Consider the following 10046-nt stretch of genomic DNA (forward strand, 5'->3'; position numbering starts at 1 on the left):
TTTCTACCACAGGAAATACCACGATAAATGCCGATACCTTTATTTGAAGGCCAATTAAATCTCCATTTCAGTTCTGTGACACCATTCATAAATAATTTGCATGACAGTTGACAAAGAAAGCAAAAACCTAATACGCTTTCCAATTGGATTATTCTGTATCTTAAATGGCATGACAACATATTTTATACTGTAAACAAAATGCATTTTCTGACCACATATGTTTGTAAATACTACAACAATCTATCCTCTAAAATGACATAACATAACATATTTTTTAAGGTAAACAAAACGCATTTGCTGACCACATATGTTTGTAAATGCTACAACAATCTATCCTTGTCAGAGACCTTTTCTGGTGCATGACAGCATTGGGATCTTGGAAAAATAACAAAAACTATTTTTTATGAAGTGAAAAAAATAAAAATCTAATATGTATGCTTATCTACCTTTCTTCTCTGAACTAGCTGGTATGACTGAGCTAACCACCAACTCAAGCATTGAGGAAATCAGCTATATAATAATGAGAACCCCATCTCCCTTTATGTTCAAATTTCTCTTTTAGTTAGTACTAGTTAAGAACTTGAAGTCTAGTTAAGGCAAAAAAAAAAAAAAACAAAAAATGGTTGCAAGTGCTGATACATTGCCTCATTCTTTCAATGTCCCACAGAATATACAAATGGCGGAGGAAAATTCAGTTCCAAGATTGGCCACTATTTCTGAATCTGCCTCTTGTGGTCATACTTTGGAGAAAGGTAAAAGTGGTAGTAGCAAAATTCTAGTCATTGGAGGCACCGGGTATATTGGAAGGTTTGTTGCTCTTGCAGCTGTGGCTGCTGGACATCCTGCTTATGTTCTTGTTAGGCCCACATCTGCTTCTCATCCCACTAAAGCACAATGCCTTGAGGAACTGAAAGATGCTGGTGTTCACATTCTCTATGTATGTATGTGCTATCTCATTCTAATAATATGGGTCCTCAAGCATGCTCCAAAATGTTGATGAAGGAAAATTTTAACAAAATGAGAAATATCAAGTTAATTACACTGTCCATTGCATATGTTGGAAAATGTTTGATGAAAGAAAATGTTTACATTAGTGAGGTATACCAAGTTTATTATTGTTTATAGAGTATGTTTGGAAATGTTGATGATGAAAAAATTTATATAGTAAAGTTTACCCAATTAAAAATAGATCATAGGATATGATAAAAATTATCAATGAAGAACAAGATTTGTATAATTACCATATCAAAATTATATAATTTAAAAGATAAAATCTTTGGTAGATTCAATTCTTCCATAATCAACAAGAATGAATGTTTTTTAATATGCAGGGGGATTTAAATGACCACAACTCAATGGTTAAGGCCATGCATGGCATTGATGTGGTCATTTCGGTTGTAGGTGGTGCTGAACTTAGAGATCAGCTGAAGGTTTTAGATGCCATTAAGGAAATTGGGACCATTCAGGTCAGGACTAGGACAAGAACATTTTATGTTTACTATTTCACCTTTAGTTGGTCTTAAAACTAATGGTCGTGTTTGATGCAGAGGTTTCTTCCTTCAGAGTTTGGGCATGATATAGACAGAGCCAATCCAGTGGAACCAGGGCTGAGCTTTTACAAGGAAAAGAGAGTTGTAAGGAGGGCAATCGAGGAAGCCAACATTCCATACACTTACATCTGCTGCAATTCCATTGCTGGGTGGCCTTACTTTTATCATACCCATCCCTCTGAGCTTCCTCCACCACAAGATCAGTTTGAAATCTATGGAGATGGAAATATCAAAGGTAAGATGTTGAAAGATATCATTATGTATAGTAAAAATCAGAAGTTTCTACAATTCATATGAAACTGATAATTTACGGTTTTGGATTCAATTGTATTTTAATTTTTGTATCAATATTTAGGATTACACTCTGTGATCTATCACCAGAATAAGAGAAAGAGAGCATACAAAATTTATCACATAATGGAATAGAAAAATAAATTTTGTTAGTTATATATAGTTTTAAGCAATTTGATTAATAATTAATGTTTATAAGATTAATGTTAAAATATAGTTCAAATAACAATCATAGAAAAATTAGAGAAGATTCTACAGCACAATGATAATTTGTAAACCTCTCATGTAGAAAGTCTTAGATTCGAATCTACTAAAGCTTAACACAAAAAAATAATTAATTTCTACTGATATTCTCGTAAATTTGTGACTTGTTGATAACAGCCTACTTTGTGACTGGAGAAGACATTGGTAAATACACAATAAAGGCTGTGGAGGATGTCCGGACTGTTAACAAAAGTGTGCATTTCAGACCACCCAAGAATTTTCTCACACTTAATGAGATGGCAGCCATATGGGAGAAGAAGATTGGAAGGACTCTTCCTAGGGTTTGCATCTCAGAACAAGATCTCTTGGCTATAGCAAAAGGTATGAAAATTAGAAACTGTCTATTTCTGTGATAAATTTTATATTTTGTTGACATTTATTGTGATGGTACAGCTAACTATATTCCAGAGAGCATAGTGGCTTCACTGACACATGACATCTTCATTAATGGATGTCAATACAATTTTAAGGTAGAAGAACCAAACGATTTGGAAGTTTGTGGGCTTTTCCCAGAGATGGAATACACTACAGTCGAAGATTTCTTCAATGGGTACCTTTGAATTCTCATTTATGTCCATCAATCAGAAGATTTCATTAATGGGTACCTTTGAATCCCCTTTCCAGTGCACCAGTCAGAGAATTTAATTAATGGGTACCTTTGAATTCTTATTTAAGTTTTTCAGTCAGAAGATTCCGTCAGTGGGTATATTTGAATTCCTATTTCGGTTCAACAGTCAGAAGATTGATTCCCCTTTATGTTCTGATTACAATTTAAACTGTCAAGAAGATTTTTTCACCTTTGAATTCCTAGTTCTGTTCAAACCAGGCAAGGAGCTGCATATAAAATTTTAGGAGTAAATAATTGGTGTGGGAGTAATATTTTCTTGAGGGTCTATTTGTATAAGTGGCGATGTGCTGTTTTACCAAAGAATGATTGGAATTTGGACAGTTTTCATCAAATCAAATCTCATTACTGCTTTTTGAAACATGGATGAAAAGCATGGATGATTTATCATGCAGCTTGATAGCTTTTCAATAATTATTTTTGAAATTCAAATCTTATCTTAATAAATATTATGCGTTTGGTAAATTGGCAGAACGTGCATCTCACACCCCACCAAACCTCTAAAAAGATATTAGTTGTTATTTTTCTTCAACGTTATAATTGTCGTGTTTTTAATAAACATGATTGATATTGAGAATGAAATATTTTTAGCAGTGTGTTCTCTACAGTGTCGAAATATATATGTATTGTTATTTTTTTCAACATAACAATTTTTGTTTTTAGTAAACATAATATCAGAAGTTGAGAATCAAATATTTTTCTATTGGATGTACGTCATTTAGTTGCTGTTTTGATGAAATATAGTTTGTTTGATTGAAATATGATTTGACATTTTTTTTAAATGGAAGAAGAGAGAAAACCCACCCTTAAATAGATTCCTCAAGAGAAATAGAAAGACAATATTTACTTGTATGCATAGAAGTTATAGCTATGTGACAAAGGAAAAAAGAAGACCCTGGATCAATGGAGAATATTAGACTCAAAAGGGAAATTGAATGAGAAAAGAGAGTTGAGCACAAGATTGAATTCATGCTCACAAATGAGTGAACATGAAGGTGACATGTGGGAATATAATATGCATGTGTAAGCATTTAGGCGATATCATTTAAGTCAAAGAATCAGAATAGTTACACATATTTAAGCAAGAAATAAGAATAAGGTGAGAAATTTTTTTAATTTTAAATCATATTGGCTGAGATTGGAAAATTGGATCACAAATGAGATGATGACATCTAATATTAAGATTTTTTTAAGATTTTTAAGAATGGCCATATATGAGACTATTTACAATGAACATGTTGAAGTTGTTTTTTTAAGAAATCAAAAAAAATATAATCTCAAAGGAGCAAGAAAATGTGTGGGGTCATATTTTTGCATTTAAAAGCAATTTGAATCATCAGATTTTTTAACAAGTAGATAATTGACTTTTCATAATGGATGAAAGAACTAAAGATTATAGAATTTTGACAATGATAGGACAAATGATTTTTAGCTAGATTCATTTTTATTTTTATTTTGATAGATACATCTACAACATAAAGTAAACATAATAATCCTAAAATTTATCTAAATAATATTCCTTTTATGATTCAATATTTCACATGATCGATATTTTGAGGTGGACAATTTACATCTTCAAGAAAAAGCTCTTTCTTCTCCAAGAAAATATAGAGACTAAGATTGAAAGACAAATATTTCACTCTAGAAAATCCTTTACCAAGATTTAAAACCCTTTTGAAAGTATGAAAAAGTTATTTTTCGAGAGATCTTATTTCAACACAAGCTTCAAAATTCATCAAAAATGAAATTTTGGGTAAGTTATATAATATTTGTTCAAAAGAAGAAATTGTCTCTGTATGGATTTTTTTTAAATTGAGATAATGTTACTGACAGATTTATAGATCAATCTAAACATTCTTAATGCCTATTTTCAAATTTGATCAATCTAAAGGTTTTTAATGGCTATTTTCAAATTTGATGAAGATCAGGTCATGGAAGAGAAATAATTATTCTTAAATTGGTTTCAAGTTAATTTTTATGATCTTGGGAACCATAATTTTATCTTTCTATAGGATACAAAGATCTTAATTCTATTAAAATTTTGAAAAATAATTTGAGTATTTTTAGCACCATGATTTCTTTCTTTTAAAAATCTTGAAACAAAGAACACATATGTTTTGAGGGCTAAAATTAATAAACTTCAAAATATTTGATAATTAAAACAAAAAATGATTCATGGAAACAAAGTAATAACATAAAGAACCTAAAACATATTTTCACATTCACTTTTATCATCATGAAAATTTCTTAAGTAAATTCCTATTGAATAGTTGCCACAAATAAAAAATGTCGGATTCATAAAGTTAATAGTGATGCTATAGAGGAAATGAGAAATATGAATAAGAATTTAGATAATATTGAACTCAAAATTACATACTTATGTGAAATAGTTTTATGAGAATGTTATGATGGGAAAAAGTGAACTAGGATTCACTTGTTCATGCATGAAAACAAGGAATCCAATTCACGCTAATCATATTACTTTGGAAGATAGATGGTCCACTAGGCTCATGATGGCTCCAACAAAAAGTGGATTTAGTGATCCTTCACCATGTAAGGACTATGAAATTGTAAATGTATAATTCAAACTATAGGGTCAAATTGGGTGGACTGGTTTTTTTTATTTGGGAATTGAACAAAAAATTCCAAAGGGAGGTTAGAAAATAAAGACTATAACTAACCAATCCAGAAGATTGGAAGGACTCTTCCTAGGGTTTGCATCTCAGAACAAGATCTCTTGGCTATAGCAAAAGGTATTCATAACATTAGAAAACTGTCCATTTCTGTGATAAAATTTATATTTTGTTGACATTTATTGTGATGGTACAGCTAAGTATATTCTAGAGAGCACAGCGGCTTCACTGACACATGACAACTTCATTAATAGATGTCAATATGTAAAGAACCAGTCTAGACTAACTATGCCACATCATCTTCAACCGGAAAATGCGGAAAAGAAACCAATAAAATACAAGTGAAAAAGTCACTCTATTCGTTACAAAGATTATTAATACAAAAGATAATTAATACATCATTAAATTGATCATCATAAAATCTTTTACATACATTCATATCATGTCATACATCATTACAGTCTTGCTGATCCAGCTTTCAGCATTACAACAGTTGCATATAATTACAAATTGCTGATCAACATACAATAGTTACATGTTTTTCTTTTAGAATGAGCATCAACTTACAGCTGAGCATAAATGAGTTACAATGTTGATCATAAGTACATCTCAAATGACGAGCTGGGCAATCAAACTGAGATGACTTTCCAAGTTTGTGGGCTTTTCCCAGAGATGGAATACACTGCAGTCGAAGATTTCTTCAATGGGTACCTTTGAATTCCTATTTATGTCCTCCAATCAGAAGATTTTATTAATGGGTACCTTTGAATCTCCTTTTCAGTTCACCAGTCAGAGAATTTAATTAATGGGTACCTTTGAATTCTAATTTGAGTTCATCAGTCAGATTATGTCGTCAAATGGGTATGTTTGATTTCCTATTTCAGTTTACCGGTCAGAAGATTTCTTCACCTTTGAATTCCTATTTCAGTTCAACAAACAGAAGATTTCTTCACCTCTGAGATATATTTTGTCTCAACTGCCAGAAGCTTTTTTCACCTTTGGATTCCTATTTCTGTTCAAACAAGGATCTGCATATAAAATTTTAAGAATAAATAATTGGTGTGGGGTTTACTTTAATATTTCATGAGGATCATATATTTTTTGTAAGTGGTGATATGCTGTTTTACCAACGAATGATTGGACAGTTTTCATCAAATCATTCCTCATTACTGTTTTTTCAAAACATGGATGATTTATCAAGCTATGAACTTGATAGCTTTTCAATAATTGTTTTTGAAATTTGTATCGTATCCTAATAATTATTATGTGTTTGGTAAATTGGTGAAACGTGCATCTCACACCGCACCAAACTTTAAAAGAATATTTTCGTCACTATTTTTGTTTTTAATAAACATAATATCAATCAAAAATTGAGAATCAAATTTTATTCTACTAGATGTATTTCGTACAGTATTGGTCGTCATTTAGTTAGTGTTTTGAATGAAATATATCTTGTTGAATTGAAATGTAATTGACATCTTGTTTCTTATATTTGTTTCGATGTCCTAAGATGCTCTTTCATGTAAGGGAGTTCGTTAATAGTTATATGGTAAAAGAAAATGAATAAAGTTTAGGATTTTTTTTTGATGAATAGTCTTTTTTTATTAAAAAATAATATATTTGAGTTGGTTTATTTGTATAAATAAAGATGAGAACATCTGAAAATAAATATTAAATTAATGTAATAATGTTAATCTATTTTTATCGTTGAAGGTATGACACCTAGGACAATCTAGACTTAGACTTAGTTGTATCATCATGTGGCATGGTTTTTCATCTAGCTAATCTTATTTAATGAAGTTGGTCTATTCTTATAATTAAGGATGAGAAGATCTAATTAAAAGATCTTAATGCAAACAAAAATTGAGTGAATGTAATAGTACTAACCAGTTCCTATTATTGAGGTAACAACACGTGTTCTTATTATTGAGGTAATAATAGATCTACTATGCTATTATGAGATACATTACCCTGGAGGATCCGTTTTAGGTACTTTATTTTTACCATTTCCCCATCCTCTACCATTTTAGAAATTTGGTCGATCAAATCTCTTTTCCGTTCCTTTTGCTGAATTCTATGGAAGATAGTATTTTCAAGGCAAGGAGAAAGAAGGAGGGGGAAAACCTTTTTACCTCATCCACCAGGGTTTCATGAATAAGTTGTATACCCATCACCTTGCACAAAACTTGCCACTCCTGGTTAACCCTCTAGCCATTGCTACCACCCAAGTCTCTCTTGACCCTAGCCTTGGCCCTAGCCATAAAAAAATCAAGAAAACCCCCAATCTCGAGGTCAAAATTAGTCTCATTGACTCCGACACATATACTAGGAAGAGAAAACCAAGTGCTCGTAGATCTAGCAAATGCCTCCAACTAAAGAGGTTTAAGTCCCCTCCCAAACAGGTCATTAGCTCAGAGTCTACTAAAAGTGACATTAAGCCCCTTCAAAGGAAGAAACCCCACCAAGACATTGGCAAGAAGTCTAGCTTCAATCCTCCTAGCCTCTACCATATTTTTGATACTCTAGAGGCTAACTCTTCCCTGACTAGAAGTAGTGGTGAGGACATTACTTCCCCCATGAAGGACACTCCTAAAGTGGGGGAAAAAAGGAAAGCATAGCCATGACTAGAGTCATTTCAAGGCTCGGCTTGATAGGCTTGAACAATCAATGAAGGATTTGACAGAAAATCATACTGGCATCTACCAAATATTTGAAACCTTGGCTGAGTTCTCCACTATACTGATGCATTTCGTGGCTACCACCCTATACTTTCTATAGGTGAACAAGGGTGTGAAGGACTTGAGCAAGGAGAGTGAGACTTCTCGCTCCATATACGACTTACTAGCAAAGGACTGGATGAAGACCCTCCCCGACAAACTTGTCAAGGAGGAGGGGGTGACTATGGATAGGGATGGACCTAAGGTGAAGGATGATGAGGAACTAGATAAGAAGGAGGGCAATCAGCCCTGTTGGTTGTCCTTCTTTTTATAATGATATCATTTAATCCGAACTTGATTCCGTATGGGGCTTTTTGTTATTTTTATAAGTTTAATTGTTGGACAGTTAGTAGTAGTATGTTGTTTTACTATTGGAATACTTTTTTCTGTTTGTCTACTTGATCATAGTAGGATTGATGTAATTAGGGTTGTTAGGGATAATGTTAGTTTTTGGAAGTATAAAAATGGGGAGGTAACCTCCAGTTGATCTTCCAACCTTTTGTACTCTGAGGCCAACCCCCCATCTCTCTTGGCTGCTATCTATATACTTCAAATACAACAGGAGTCCCAATCTAGTCTTAGACTAGGTTGCATCATCATGTGAAGTAGGTGGTTGTCTAGACAATCTTATCTAATGTGTTTCTTAATGTCCTTTTATAGTAGTTCAATTTGAAAAAAATAAAAATGAAGTAACTTCCATCTTAATTAAACATAAGTTATTTAGTGTAAATCCCCTATTTGAACCATACTCAAAGGATTTGAAGTAATAAAATGACTCAAAGACTCAAATAAATGGTCATAACCATGATAGATTAAAAAGTGGAGAAAAGGAAAAAGAATGGAAGATATGAAAAACAAATTAACATATATTATACTCTTGTTATGATGTACAGTTGCACTAAAGTACTTGTATATGGATGCTCTTGTATAGGAATGTTATTCAAGTGGATTGCATCATAGTATTATTAATTATGGGTAAAGATAACAAAGTAATGATGTCTGATTAATTTATTGAAGAAGAGAGAAACAAACTTAATTAAATTAATTTATTAAGGGAGAAATGGAAAGGCATGATTGAGTTGTATGGGCACATTTGATCAAAAAAGGAGATTGAATGAGAAAAGAAAGTGGAGGATGAGATTGAAATCATGAAGATGACATATGTAGAAGGCATTATCATGCATGTTTGTGCATTTGAACAATGTAATTTAAGTGAAATACTCACAATAGTTACACATTAAGCAAGAAGGTTAGAAATTTATAAAAAAATTAATTCATATTGACATAGTGAATGGTTGAGATTGAAAAATAATATTGATGAATTGGATTAAGAAATGATATGATGGCATCCAATGCTAATTTTTTTTTGTATAAAATAGTCATGCAAAAGACCATTTCTAGTGAACTCATTAAAAAAAACTATTAGAAATCAAAGAAATGTCATCTAAAAGGACTAGGAAAATGCAAAGAGTCATATTTTTGTATTTTAAAGTAACTTGGTTCCTTAATTTTTCAATAAGTAGATACTTGACTTCTCATTAATGGATAGAAAATCTAAGCATTATAAATGTTTTGTTAGACTAGTTTTTAATTTTTATTTTGACAAACATATCTATAGTATAAAATGAGCATAATAATCCTTCAACCTACTCAAAAAAAATTCTTTATACCATTCAATATTTCACATGATCCATTATTTGAGGTGGACAACTTACTTCTTCAAGAGAAAGCTCTTTCTTCTCTAACAAAATATGGAGGTTAAGACTGTAAGGAAAATATTTTACCTTAGAAAATTTAAAAAGCTCATTTGAAATTGTGTTGAAATTCATGGAGAGAAAGAAGTTTTTTTTTTATAGATATTATTTCAGCAGTAGCTTCATAATTCATTAAAAAAATAAAATTAGTAAGTTCTATAATATTTTTTTTGAAAGAAAAGATTTTCTTTGTATGAATTTTTTAACTTCAA

The 10046-nt window shown here is 31.5% G+C and overlaps 1 protein-coding gene across 1 annotated transcript; it reads left to right on the forward strand.

Moving 5' to 3' along the window:
• Positions 1–546: 546 nt before the first annotated feature.
• On the forward strand, positions 547–3195 carry LOC149536103 (leucoanthocyanidin reductase-like). Its single transcript, XM_089805345.1, has 5 exons — positions 547–937; positions 1332–1466; positions 1548–1785; positions 2223–2426; positions 2499–3195. Exons 1-5 carry the CDS (start codon positions 620–622, stop codon positions 2663–2665), a joined length of 1062 nt encoding a protein of 353 aa, XP_089661471.1. The 5' UTR covers positions 547–619; the 3' UTR covers positions 2666–3195.
• The last annotated feature ends 6851 nt before the right edge of the window (positions 3196–10046 follow it).

This window comes from Cupressus sempervirens, chromosome 10 (assembly GCF_028749045.1).
Source record: "Cupressus sempervirens isolate cs-2001-9-10 chromosome 10, ASM2874904v1, whole genome shotgun sequence".
Classification (NCBI taxonomy): domain Eukaryota; kingdom Viridiplantae; phylum Streptophyta; class Pinopsida; order Cupressales; family Cupressaceae; genus Cupressus; species Cupressus sempervirens.

Bases quoted from the DNA above. Each gene is read 5' to 3' on its own strand.
- LOC149536103 (XM_089805345.1), top strand. From the start codon at position 620: ATGGTTGCAAGTGCTGATACATTGCCTCATTCTTTCAATGTCCCACAG. The intron at 938-1,331 runs GTATGTATGTGC...TTTAATATGCAG, and splicing joins CTGGTGTTCACATTCTCTAT to GGGGATTTAAATGACCACAA. The intron at 1,786-2,222 runs GTAAGATGTTGA...TGTTGATAACAG, and splicing joins TGGAGATGGAAATATCAAAG to CCTACTTTGTGACTGGAGAA.